Genomic DNA, 14,055 nt, shown 5'->3' with positions numbered 1-14,055 from the left:
TTAAGATTCCCAGGCCACAGAGTAAGATGCTCACTTTATTTAGACACAAATGGAGACGCTGGGGCCATTAGCTACGCAGCAGACAGTCTTGTCGGAACAAGGATCTCCCTCCATTTTCTTCCTGCGTGCCATGAAGCACAGCAGCAAAGCTACTGCCCGGAGTCCCACCCACCATTTCCCTGAGCGTGGTTTCCAAGGCCCTGTCTCAGCTGTGACTTTATTTATCCCATGTTCCTGGCCCACGGTTCCTACCTACCAGCCCAGATCTCAGTCTGCTACAGGTAAGCACCATGGCTTATCCTCTTCTCCAAAACCCCTCCCCTGGCTCACGTTTCACACATCTGGCAACACAGTCAACAACCCCAGCCACACAGGCTCCAAACTCTGGCATCCGTTTGGACTCCTTCTCTTTCCTCTTGTTTTTCAGACATTATCAGTAGCCAAGCCAGTCAATTCTTCTTAGCAATAATCTACATATGCTCTCCTCCCTCCATTCCTTCCATGACCTTCAATTAGGTCTTCCTTCCCTTTCATCTGCAATGCAACAATCCTTGTCTCTCCAATCTCTGTATTCAAATTTTCCTGTGTCCCGCCTCTAAGAGTGAACAGCCAGTCTTCTCAAATTTGTGATCTGCAACCTAGCAGGGCACCTGGCACATTGTAAACACTCAATTATTACTTGAACAAGCCAATCCCCCTGTTCTGTGAGAGATGATGACACCTTCTCCATGTCTCTTATCAATTCTGTTCAGAATTATTGATGGATATGAATAGGCCCCGATTCCTTATTTGTACTCCTCCAAGCAAAACATGTTTTAGAATTCAGAATCTTCCAGATTTCAGGAAGGAAATACAGTGCATAAAACATGTATCATCTATTATGGAAGAGCTGCAACAATGTAACACTCTATACACAGATACACAATTTCTGTACTCAACTCATTCACACCGGGTGAGATGCGGACAATTATTTGCATCATATGAGTTCCAGTCAGGTTCTGACATCAATGAGTTGGAAGGAAAAAGACCTTTCCAGTTTTAGACTTTGTGGTCTCTGGAATGACGGACAGAAGAAGCTGTGTTTTCATTTTCAGGTAAAGCCTCTGATTCTTTATCATCCTCTATGCCTTCCTGTCATCTTTCGTTTCCTCTGAATTTTTCCTGTTGCTTAGAACAACAGAATGGGATCCAAAGGGTTTAGCAGAACAACTTTTGGCTGGCTTTAGAAATTAACAGCCACGGGGGTGCCTGGGTGGCTCAGTCGGTTGAGCTTCCAACTACAGCTCAGGTCATGATCTCACATAGTCCATGAGTTCGAGCCCCGCATGGGGCTCTGTGCTGACAGCTCAGAGCCTGGAGCCTGCTTCAGATTCTATGTCTGTCTGTCTGTCTGTCTGTCTGTCTCTCTCTCCTCTCTCTCTCTCTCTCTCTCTCTCTCTCTCTCTGCCCCTCCCCCCCACTCACACTCTCTCTCTCAAAATAAAGATATAAAAAAAAAGATTTTTTTAAAAAGAAATTAACAGTCATAGATGTTATAAGCTATATTGCTTACTTATAAAAGGTTTCAGTGGGATCACCCTGTTCCTGATTATTTCACTCATACTAACTAGAAAATATCCATACAACACGTTATCATTTTAAAAGACAGAAGGTACCAATTTCAGAACTTTAAAAAAAAAAAAAGCAGGTGTGTGATTCATCTAAGACTATATACTCTACATGGCTTTTAGCACTTAGTCAACATACATGGAAAGAGGCTACTGTGTTACAGGTTGTACTAGAAGCAAGAAATCAAAAATTAATCTGTAGCCCTTTCTCAGGCTTACCCCCAAGGTCAGATGGGAGGAGACACCTAATTATGAACGATCATAACCCAGTAAGATAACTGTGACAAATAAAAGACTGTTCAAAGGAAATTTAGAGATTTCTTTCTCCCGCTAATGTCCATCTACACCCCTGCAACAGAATCCAAGAATCCCTATGAAAGTAAAAAGCCAAAGGAGAACCTTTATTCAAAAGGGTAAAATACCTGAAGGAACAGAACATGGGAACATGGCAAGACTTTCAACTACATTTTAGAGTCACAAAAAGACACAAATAACAAGATCATTATGTCCTTGATATCATTATATGGTTACATGTTATAAATACTATTTTATACACTATTATATGGTAATGATATGATATATAACATTGTTCATTATTAACAGTGAAATAAGAAAAACAGGCTTCTCAATTTCTATCTACATAAAGCACTATGTATGGATTGTAACATTTTTAGTAATATAAAACAATGCTCTGTAATCAAACCATTGTCTCCAGAAGCAGAAATAAGAAGGTCCTAGTGAGCCTCCTCCCCAAAGTTCCTCATCAAGGCCCTGCTTCCGGCTCTTTATGCAGATCCGGCGCCCTCATCCCACATCTCTCTGTTCCGGGCTCTCGGCCCACAAGAAAGGAATGGACGGGCTCTCCAGCCTCTCTGAGGCCATCTCTGCCCAGCGAGGCAGAGGCCACACCGGCCCTCCTGCTCCTGGGTGACGACGCACAACAGGCTTCACGGGGCCTCACCTCAAAGACGCAGATACGGTTCCTCTGCAGCCTAAACCAACTCTGACCCAAGGGCCAACACGAGACGCAGCTAATTCTCCCGAGATTCAGACAAATTTGGTTTTAAAAGACTCTTACTCTCCCCACCTCCAACCACACATGATTGGGTGATGTCGGGAGTGGCACCGGGATGGCAGGAATGGGGGGGGGGGGGGGGGAGGGCGGGGAGAAGACGGGCACAGTCCAAGATCTGCAGTTGGAATGTACCTTCCGGGCCAATAAGCCCAAACCCCCGGGTTCTGAGACTCGCACGAGGTCAGTCACTTGTGACGGTCACTCCGGTGACACCCGTGCTCAGCCAAGGCGCAGTGAGGAGCTGTGGTCTTCTCTCCTGTCCACCAAGACGCGAACGAGGCTGGGACAGCTAAGAGCAGTTTAAAACACTAAGCTGTTTAAGAAAAAATCTTTAAAACCGCTTGTGCAAAAAAAAAAAAAAATAAGGACTCCCTAAATCAAGGCATTCAACCATCCATTTCGTGGCGTTAAGCGCCAAGATGAAGACGACAGAGGCCAACACGGAATCATTTTCTAAGACACCGTAAGCGCAGAGGCCTAGACAGCTTCTACTGCCGCCAGCCGCGGTGACACGGTCAGTGACACAGAGACTGGGAAAGCAGCAACCAGAAGCGGAAACAGTTACAACACAGCTGAGAATCAGGTCCAGTAACAGGTGGCCGACCAAAGGGAACAGTGAACGCTTTCAGGGAAAGCTTTACTAAGGACTGCTCAAGATGAGAAAGCAAGCAAAACGCCACCGGGCATCGACAGTAAGCAGTTATTAACAGGATTCCAATATTCCCATTTTCCCAGTGGAACTGTCAGGAAAAACCCTTCTCCTGAGTTAATCAAAGGTCATTTGTAAAGGGAAGCACATTTGCTAACACTGTCTACGAGGAAAGTACCAACAAGACAAGGGGCAAATCTGAGTTACTAACACTAGTTTGCCAAGAGTGAAGCTCTTGTCTACGCTACACATCCCTGCAGGGTTCGAGGGTGCCAACTCTGGGACCCATGGTTCCAGCACCTTCTCTCACTATTTACAGATCTCATTCCTCTCCTCTACCAGTATCTTCAAAGACCTGTGCTGTAATTCAACTTCTAACAGACGTTCCTCCCTAGGGAAAAAGCTGAATTCCATCATGGAAAGATAGACAACGGGAAGGGTGTGATAACACCTGCACACACAGTGTTGATCTACAAAGTTATTTAGACAAAAATTAGACACTTTGAAATTTGGGGGGCTAAATACCTATCACATGTTTGCCTTCCTTTATCCCCCCAGCGCCCTTCTGAATTAACTTCCTAGAAGCCCAGTGAGTCCCAGAAGAACAAACATCAAAATGTTAACTGAGGGTGGTGGCACTATATACATCCTTATATTCTTCTTTATGCCTTTACAGATCAAACTATATGTCAGAAGCGTACACTGCTTAAAAGGAACAACAGTTGCTACATTACAAAGAAGGTTGTTAATATTGATCCAAAATCAGTTTAACAAAACTTCTAAATGTTCTTCTAGGAAGACATAACAGGAGACTATTTCAAAAAGTTTCAGTTGCTTTAGAGATATATTTTGATTTCCTGCTCTAAGTGAGCATTTATAGCGATGTTTAGTTGTAGGAAAGAATAAAACAAACTGATTTTCAAGGCACTCACAAAGTCAGTCTTAAACAGCAATCTGAGAATCAAGGTGAAACCCAAACTAGTAACGTTTTGGGATGAGGAAAACAGTTTTAAACGTGTCAAAATATCAAGACTTAAAAATATTTCATTTGACCTATAAATTTGCTTTCTGTTGAAGGGGAATTTAAAGACAAAAGAAGCACATAGCTAACAAGACTGTTTAAAAGTACTAATTTCAGTTATATACAGTGAAATCTTTAAAAACAGGTATTTTCATTTTCACGGATTCTTTACACCTCTGAAAAACACACATGGGTTCAGTGCCCTAAAACGTGTTATGTCCCATGAAAAGGTAGGGTTCACCCACCTTCAAAGACACAGGCTCTAATTATAACAAGGACACTTTTCCTCTACGTACTAAGAGTTACCTTAGAACAGGATAAGGTCAGGGATAGGACTTACTCCACTTGGCTGCAGTGTTTCCATCTTTAGTGATGTGCCACTCAAACACAGCATCCACTTTCTTCACCACCTCATGCCCGATATCCCTAAGGCGGCGACCTATTTCCTCAAACACCAGGGTACTCTGAAGCTCCTCACGCTGGCAAAAGGAGAAAATTTAATTTTAAAAGTTTGTAAAACGACACAAGGGGAGAAATGATTACAAAACGTATGTGCAATAAAGTGATTTTTTTTAACCTGCATAAAAATAAGGCAAATTAGTTTTTTGCACACCAGCCTTCTTTTACTCTTTCCTTACATTCATTCATGTCACCCAGGACCTCAGTCCTCTTAATGAGGATTTTACTTTTATCAGAATCCAGAAGTAATATTTGAAAAGCACACTCGACAACCTACGTCCTAACTAACTTCAGTAGGAAGACACTGGACAAATCAGTCTAACCTCTACAGTCTCATCCCTTGCTTTGTAAAATGGGATTAAGTTATATGAAGCCTGATTTTCCTTGGAGCTTTAACACTTCCAAAGTTTTTGATCTTACATTCTTCTTAAGGGATTTTAATCTTCAGTCATTTATGGGATGACACAGCTCATAAGAGACAATTAAAGATTCTGTGTCTGAGAACCTCAGATTACAAAGTTAATACTTTGAAGACCGAGAATAGAAACATTTGCATTAAAAGCCTCAGCACGTTAATCGAGTAACACAAATATTTTAATAAATAATACATGCTATTGTTTCCATACTTGCATACAAAGCTTTACACAGACCTTTAAATCAAGAAAAGGTACAGGATATTTAACTTTTTCACGTGCTTTTCCCCAAAATATTGTTAGCTTAAAATTTCCAACGAAAAAAGTGATTCAGGGGCGCCTGGGTGGCTCAGTCGGTTAAGCGTCCGACTTCAGCCAGGTCACGATCTCGCGGTCCGGGAGTTCGAGCCCCGCGTCGGGCTCTGGGCTGATGGCTCGGAGCCTGGAGCCTGTTTCCGATTCTGTGTCTCCCTCTCTCTCTGACCCTCCCTTGTTCATGCTCTGTCTCTCTGTCTCAAAAATAAATAAACATTTAAAAAAAAAAAGTTTTTTTAAAAAAGAAACAACTGATTAAGTTACTCTAAAACTAAAATATTAAGTATTTTCTCTTGAAAGCCACCCCAGCGTCTCCCTTTAAAAAGTTTTAAAAATTTCTAAGTTGTCAAAGTATTCCTTTTACTTTCACAGTTTTGAATTATTATCATTCAAGAATAAGAATCTTTCAGAGCTCTTAATTTTCTAAAGCAGCCTGAACACTCTAGAAGTAATGTTAACTGAAATGCATAACTCAGGATATGACTGGGATACCAGTTTCTACGACCTACCGCAGAGGATGTCTTAGCTGAAATACCAGATGCTGGCACAAGATCCACATACGCATTTGAAATGATGATGTCTCCGGTTTCATGAATCTTAACAAAGAGAAGAGGGAAAAACACCAGTTCACTCTGATGATTCCAATGAAAACACAGTATTGCCATAAAACAGTATAAAGTCATTCAAAATTACAGTTTTTCCTCATAAGAAGAAGAAAATAATAATCCAAATTAAATAAAGTTTATAAATTAAATATCAAGATGAATAAACATGAAGTCTTACTGTTTTACTACAACTGTTATCAACCCTAACTGGAGTCAACGGATGCCCTTTTAAAAAATACCTATGACCAAGGTCCCATCTCCAGACTTCTGATTTAAATAGTCTGGGGTGCGTCAGGCTCTGGGCTGGTGGCTCGGAGCCTGGAGCCTGCTTCCGATTCTGTGTCTCCTTCTCTCTCTGCCCCTCCCCCATTCATGCTCTGTCTCTCTCTGTCTCAAAAATGGATAAATGTTAAAAAAAAAAATTTTTTTTTAAAAAAAGGGGCGCCTGGGTGGCGCAGTTGGTTGGGCGTCCGGCTTCAGCCAGGTCACGATCTCGCGGTCTGTGAGTTCGAGCCCCGCGTCAGGCTCTGGGCTGGTGGCTCGGAGCCTGGAGCCTGCTTCCGATTCTGTGTCTCCTTCTCTCTCTGCCCCTCCCCCATTCATGCTCTGTCTCTCTCTGTCTCAAAAATGGATAAATGTTAAAAAAAAATTTTTTAAATAGTCTGGGGTGGACCCCTGGCATTTGTATTTGGAGATTTAAAAAAAAAAAAATTTTATGTTTATTTATTTTTGAGAGAGAGACAGAGCACGAGCGGGGGAGGGGCAGAGAGTGAGGGAGACACAGAATCTGAAGCAGGCTCCAGGCTCTGAGCTGCGAGCATAGAAACCGAGGCGGGGAGGAGGGCCTCAAACTCACAAACCATGAGATTGTGACCTGAGCCTAAGTCAGACACTCAGCCTACTGAACCAACCAGGCGCCCCGACTGCATTGGTCTTTTTAAAGTAATAATCCAAATTCTTTCAAATAGGAAGTACCATAGCATAAACAAAATGCTTAAATATACTTTCATCAAAATATTCATTTGAGAATTTCAAATTCTAATTCCTAATACTTCATCTAAAATTATTCCAATAGCTACTCTTTCATAAAATTGTGATATTGCTACAAATATACAGGATAATGTCTAAAAATTAAGGTGGCATTAATGTTGACTTTTAACACTTTAAGAAGATCATTGTTGGGGCACCTGGGTGGCTTAGTCGACTCAGGTCATGATCTCACGGTTTGTGAGTTTGAGCCCCCTGCTTGTGCACTGTCTCTCTCCCAAAATAACTAATAAATAAATAAATAAATAAATAAATAAATAAATAAATAAAACATTAAAAAAAGAAAAGAGCACACTCCTTTGACTACTTGCCATCGTACTTGAGAAAAAAGATTTTCAAACAATTTGTTCATTTTGTTCTAATTACATACAGTGCAAAACATGGAAAGAGACAATTTATGAACAAAATATACTTTAGTAAATTACTTTCTTGTGACCAAGCCAAGCATGTCATTTTGGAATATTAGTTTAAAATGTTTCTTAAAATACAACATGAAGGAAGGAAGGAAGGAAGGAAGGAAGGAAGGAAGGAAGGAAGGAAGGAAAGAAGGAAGGGAGGGGAGGAGGGGAGGTGGGAGGGAAGTAGGAAGGAAGGGGGGAGGGAGAGGACAGAAGGGAAGGAAGGAAGGAAGGAAGGGAGGGAGGGATGGAGGGAGGGGAGGAGGGAGGAAGGAAGGAAGGGAGGGAGAAAGGATCCTATATATAACTAATAGGAAAGTGTATCTCTAATCACTGGGGGGAAAGAGCAAATATAGTGAAAAGATAAGAAGATATGCTTAGGTTTTATCAAAATGGCAAGAAGGTATTATATTCAGACATTAAATTATTTCTCAGCCCTTTCAGTTGTATCCATGGAAATTATTTCTGTGCTGTTCATTACTAGAACTGGAGAAAACAGAAACCTGTAATATAGTCACGGACCTTAACACTTTCAGATTTCAACATCTTACTCAAAAAATAAAACTTAATCAAAATAATGAGAAAACAGGAAGGCTCCAGAATATGTGGCACAAACATTAACCATAGGAGGACTTGAGAGAAAGGCAATATGTGAGTTTGTGTGGGCAGAAAAAGAGGAGTGAGCAGTAAGGAGCTGCTGCCTCCAAGGGCAAGGTAAGAGCTTGAAAGGAAACTGAAAAGACAAAAGGCCACAGGAAATGAAGCGTGTACACAAATAAAGTAGGCAAGTGATAGTGCAAGCTACAGGAATTAATGAGGAGTAGGGCAACCACGTAAAGAAGAGTTCCACAAAGTTATTCATTTATGAAAGAAATTGTGATATAGTAAGAAGAGCGAGGGCCCTGGGATGTAGGCTTTGAGCCAGAAGACCTGGGTTTGTGCCCCGGCTCCACCACCTTCCGTGGGACCAGGAGCTGGTATTTAAGAGACCCAAACCCAGGGCGCCTGGGTGGCTCAGTCAGGTGAGTGTCCAACTTCAGCTCAGGTCATGATCTCATGGTTCATCGGTTCGAGCCCCACGTCACGCTCTGTGCTAACAGCATGGAGCCTGCTTCGGATCCTCTGTCTCCCTCTCTCTTTGCCCCTCTCCTGCTCGTGCTCTCTGTCTCTCAAAAATGAATAAATGTTAAAAAAATAATAATAAAAAAAAAAAAGAGAGACCTGAACCCAGATTTTCTTTCATCAAATACAGAGTTCTTAGGTATATTAGAGATAATGGTATAGCCTGCTCAGAGATGTTTAATAGCTACTATTATTATTCATGATGGTGCCTACACTGCCCAACACAAACCATCTGTGTGGTACAAAATGATCAGGCCAAAAAGTACCAGCTTGGTCAACCATATTAACAAAAATTAGCTTTAAAAATCTCACATATAAAGGAATGATCGCATGTCCTTTTAGTATTTTACCGGAACACTGCTAACAGCCTCACCCAAACATTACTTAACCCTTTAGGAATACATACTTATTTTGTGGCTTGTTTACTATTCATTAGGCTCAAATTCTGTGACATAAGGTGTTAATTTGTGGATTTTTAAAATTTAAATCCAAGTTAGTTAACATATAGTGTAATAATGCTTTCAGGAGTAGAACTTAGTGATTCCTTTCTTACACAGAACACCCAGTGCTCATCACAAGTGTCTGCCTTAATGCCCAGCACTCATTTGGCCCATCCCCCACCCCTCCCCACCTCAGTTTGTTCTCTGTATTTAAGAGTCTCTTATGGTTTGTCTCCCTCTCTGTTTTTATCTTATTTTTCCTTCCCTTCCCCTTTGTTCATCTGTTGTGTTTTTTAAATTTTACATATGAGTGAAATCATATGGTATTTGTCTTTCTCTGACTGGCTTATTTCGCTTAGCATAATACCCTCTAGTTCCATCCACAATTTGTGGATTTCTGTATGATTGAGATATCCAGTAGAAAACATACCCATAAGGGTACGGTTTTACTGTCCTGTACAACATTAACTAGTTTTGTCTCTAATTCAGCAAAATTATTTAGAGTGGGTCCTATTGGGCCATATATTGTTACTCCAATTCTCTTTTGGACCACTTTTATCATCTTGCCGGCTCCCTCATTAAGCAATTAGATTTGTCATATTTTCATTTAAAAAAAGAATCTTTTTTAATGTTTATTTCTGCAAGAGAAACAGAACATGAGTGGAAGAGGGGCAGAGAGAGAGGGAGACACAGAATCCACAATAGGCTCCAAGCTCCAAGCTATCAGCACAGAACTTGACACAGGGCTTAAACTCATAAAGCGTGAAATCATGACCTGAGCCAAAATTGGATGCTTAACCAACTGAGCCACCCAGGTGCCCCTCATTGATGCAATTTAAAAAAAAAAAAACTTTTTTATTATGTTTATTTATTTTGAGAGAGAGAGAGAGACAGAGTGCGAGCAGGGAAGGGGCAGAGAGAGAGAGGGAGACACAGAATCCAAAGCAGGCTCCAGGCTTCAAGCTGTCAGCACAGAGTCCAATGCGGGGCTCAAACCCACAAACCGTGAGATCATGACCTGAGCTGAAGTCGGACACTTAACAGACTGAGCCACCCAGGCACCCATCATATTTTCATTTTACATCTGCGGAAGAGTGATGCCTTTAATATTCTGAAGATTACATTTTGACAAGTTGATTGGCTGAGTCAAAAAGGCTGGGTTTTCAGAACAGCTGTGCCTCTTGTACAAAGGCAGGCACCAATTCAGTAAAAAATAAAAAAAAACAAGGGACACAGACACCTTTTCAATTAAAAGTTACCACTGATTAGGGACACCTGGGTGACTCAGTTGGTTAAGCATCCGACTCTTGATTTCAGCTCGGGTCATGATCTCACAGTCACCACATCAAGCCCTGTGTCAGGCTCCATACTGAGCGTGGAACCTGCTTGGGATTCTCTCTCTCCACCCCCTTCCCCCCCTTTCTGCCCCTCTCCTGCTAACGTGCACGCACAGGGGACCATTCTCTCTCTCTCTCTCAAAATAAATTTTTTTTTGAAGTTACCATTAATTAAAAAGAAACTCTCTAGATTTTCTATCATACCCATAGCACTAACCAAAATAACACTGTAAGACAGAATACAATTACAGGGTGTGGTGAACCAGATAACAAAGCCCCTCTGACTACATTACTCATACCTTGGTTTGGAAATGAATTCTATTTCCTTCTTTCCACATCTCAGTTTTTATAGTCTGTCCTGGATATACTGGTTTTGAAAAACGAACCTTTAAAAGAAAGGAGTTTGGGGGTTAACAATGTTTTAAAATGAAACCTTTCTACTCGTGGGGAAAGAAATTCCAAGGAAGGTTGGAGAACAAAAAAGGAAGAAAACAGGTTTAAATATATTTAAATTCTTAAAAGGACAAAAACAGTAGTAAGAAAAAATTACAGCAACGATATAGTTCTTATAAGCTCATTCTTTATCTTTCAAAGCACAGAATCCATGAATAGTGTTTAATCTTGAAAAACAGAAACATCATTGTATTAAGGACAGTTATACAGGTAGTCCCAGAACAACTTCATCAGTGCAGATGAAAGTACTACTAAGTATATCCAGGGACTAAGATTTGGGGTGGCATCTAGAACAAAATAATCCCACTTCTGATTTCATAATTTTCTATGCCATGTTATTTGCTCTGTGTATGTTTAGCTAATAAGAGTAGCTACAGTAAAATGAAAAGCATGAAAATAATCTGTGTTATTAAAGGCAACACATCAGAAAATGCAATTTCACTGCTGAAGCTTTTGGAGCCATTTGACACTGTCTTAAACCATTTGTTAGTGTCTGTCTTTAGACTTAACTTCTGCAAAGATGCTGTGTAGAGACAGGGTTTTTTGTAATTTATAATAGATGAAAACGTGAAACCAACTTAAAAGTACAAAAACTAAAATCAATATGCAGTCGTCATGTTGACATAGGTATACGTTAATGAGTTCAAATGCAGCCACTTAACATTTTTTAATTAAGACAAATTACAAAATAGTCAAGAAAAAAATGTTTAAGGTAAACCTCAAGTTTTTATTAATGCGTATATACTGACATATGCATGTATGCTCCTAATTAATGAAACAATCAAATTAATCTGTGGAAATTATAATTGTATATGATATCTTTCATGGTTCATGCATAAGAGGTATTTATAGCTACAATAAGAACACGGGCTGATTGCCAAGTCAATGAAATAATAAAAATGTGTATTGCTTCAGTACAGTACCTATTTCAAATGAAGTCACTAAAACTCCTTTTCTAAAAATAAAAAAGGGAACTAATGTTCAAATTATGCAATAATACACGTATACCTTAATTGCCTTGAATCTTGATGCATCATTATCTGCAAACTTCTGTAATACATGCCTGGCAGAAAATCCAAATGTACATAATCCATGTAATATGGGCTTGTCAAAACCTAAAAAAAAAAAAAAAGAGAGAGAGAAGAGAGAGAGACTTTAGTTAGTTAGATATAGGTATATTTCCTACTTAAAAGCCAAGGGCCCCTGAGTGGTTCAGTGAGTTAAGCAACCGACTCTTTGTTTTAGCTCACATGATGATCTCACAATTTCGTGGGTTCAAGCCCCACATCAGACACTGCACTAGCAGCTGGCTTGGGATTCTCTCTCTCCCTCTCTCTCTGCTCCTTCCCCACTCACACTGTCTCTCTCTCTCAAAATAATAAAAACTTTAAAAAAAATTTATTTATAAATATATATATATATATATATATATATGTATATGTATATATGTATATATATGCGCACCAAGGATAATTAATTCAGGATTTCAAAAACATATCTTCAAATGGCACTACAATGGGGCATCTGTGTGGCTCAGTCGGTTAAGCCTCCAACTTGAGCTCAGGTCATGATCTGATGGTTCCTGAGTTTCAGCCCTGCAGCAGGCTCTGTGTTGACAGATTGGAGCCTGGAGCCTGCTTCAGGTTCTGTGTGTCCCTCTCTCTCTGTCCCTCCCCTGCTTGTGCTCTGTCTCTTTCTCTCTCAAAAATAAATAAATATTAAAACTTCAAAAAACAAAAAACAAAAAAAAACAGCACTAAGATGAATTAATACCATCTATTTTAAGAAACATGGAAAATATTTTATAAATAATACTTCCAGGGAGAAAACTATGAAACAAACAGAGAAGAATCAAGAAAGGAATGTGAGAGATGTGGGAACACAAAGAATTGTTTTGTTTGGCTGTGGTCCTGAGGATGAAATCACCCCTGCTGATTTCAATATCCAGGTGCAGATGATCTTTTGCAGATCATGCAGATCATGCAGATGATCCTTTCCTAGCCTTTCAGTTCCTTCCTCTCTCCTCCAATGTCCTTGCCCAGCAGGATAACTCCGACACCCACCTACTACATGATAAAGTCCTAACCCTGCACTTGGAGCTGCCTTCCTCCACAATCTGAATTATGAATTCCAAGCACAACACCTCCTGAACACTACTTCCTACCTTCTCTACCCTTAGCATAAATGTATCAGGAGAAGGCTATTTTTTAAATACAACTGGGATGCCTGGGTGGCTCAGTTGGTTAAGGGTCCAACTTCAGCTCAGGTCACGATGGCGTGGTTCGTGAGTTCGAGCTCTGCGTCAGGCTCTGTGCTAACAGATTGATCGGAGTCTTGAGCCTGCTTCAGATTCTGTGTCTCCCTCTCTCTTTGCCCCACCCCCACCTCCCTAAAAAATAAACATTAAAAAAATTTTTTTAAATACTACTCAAACTACCTGTCTTAAGTAGCAATGTCCCTAAGTGTTATTTAGATAACGGAACTACTAGTTTTCATTGGTACACATTATGAGCAACTCACCAGCGAAACTAGAGAAGTTAGGATCAATGTGTAAGGGATTCCAGTCGCCACTGAGGCGGTACAAAGCAGCCTGCAGAGAAAGAATTATAAAAATAACTAGCACTCAGTGCTTTCTGAAAATACATTAAAAGAAAAACAGGAAATATGTTCAATTTTTATATAAGAAATATATAATACACCAAATTGAAGCTCTACTTAGAAAATAACCATCTCTAACACAGATGAACTGTAAATCAAGTGCTTTTTATAACACCTGCCACTGGAATCAGCTGGGGAGGAGGGGACCTGTTGGGTAATGGGAAGGGGCCAAGAACTACACCTGGGTAAAACCATGGTTAACTCTGCCTGAGGAGCAAGTCACAGAAAGGAATCCATCAATCTACTCTCATTACAACACAATGAAAGGGTGGGCGCCTGGGTGGCTCAGTCAGTTAAGTGTCTGACTTTGGCTCAGGTCATGATCTGATGGTTCACAAGTTCACACCCCGCATCAGGCTCTGTGCTGACAGCTTGGAGCCTGGAGCCCATTTCAGATTGTGTCTCCCTCTCTCTGCCTCTCCCCTGCTCGCACTGTCTCAAATATAAATAAACATT

At 40.5% G+C, this 14,055-nt stretch overlaps 1 protein-coding gene across 2 annotated transcripts in view; it reads right to left on the bottom strand.

Moving 5' to 3' along the window:
• The window catches only part of HSD17B4 (hydroxysteroid 17-beta dehydrogenase 4), an 87,346-nt gene that overhangs the window by 11,114 nt on the left and 62,177 nt on the right, over positions 1 to 14,055 (bottom strand). For both annotated transcript variants that reach the window (XM_019831288.3, XM_006927547.5), the window contains exons 18-22: positions 13,462 to 13,531; positions 11,950 to 12,056; positions 10,788 to 10,874; positions 6,049 to 6,135; positions 4,693 to 4,831 (exon numbers count right to left, since the gene is read on the bottom strand). In XM_019831288.3, the coding sequence (XP_019686847.1) occupies positions 4,693 to 4,831; positions 6,049 to 6,135; positions 10,788 to 10,874; positions 11,950 to 12,056; positions 13,462 to 13,531 (490 nt within the window). The remainder of the gene's footprint in view (positions 1 to 4,692; positions 4,832 to 6,048; positions 6,136 to 10,787; positions 10,875 to 11,949; positions 12,057 to 13,461; positions 13,532 to 14,055) is intronic.

This window comes from Felis catus, chromosome A1 (assembly GCF_018350175.1).
Source record: "Felis catus isolate Fca126 chromosome A1, F.catus_Fca126_mat1.0, whole genome shotgun sequence".
NCBI lineage: Eukaryota > Metazoa > Chordata > Mammalia > Carnivora > Felidae > Felis > Felis catus.
Note: the sequence above shows the minus strand (reverse complement) of the source record. Positions and strands in the feature narration are given on the sequence as shown.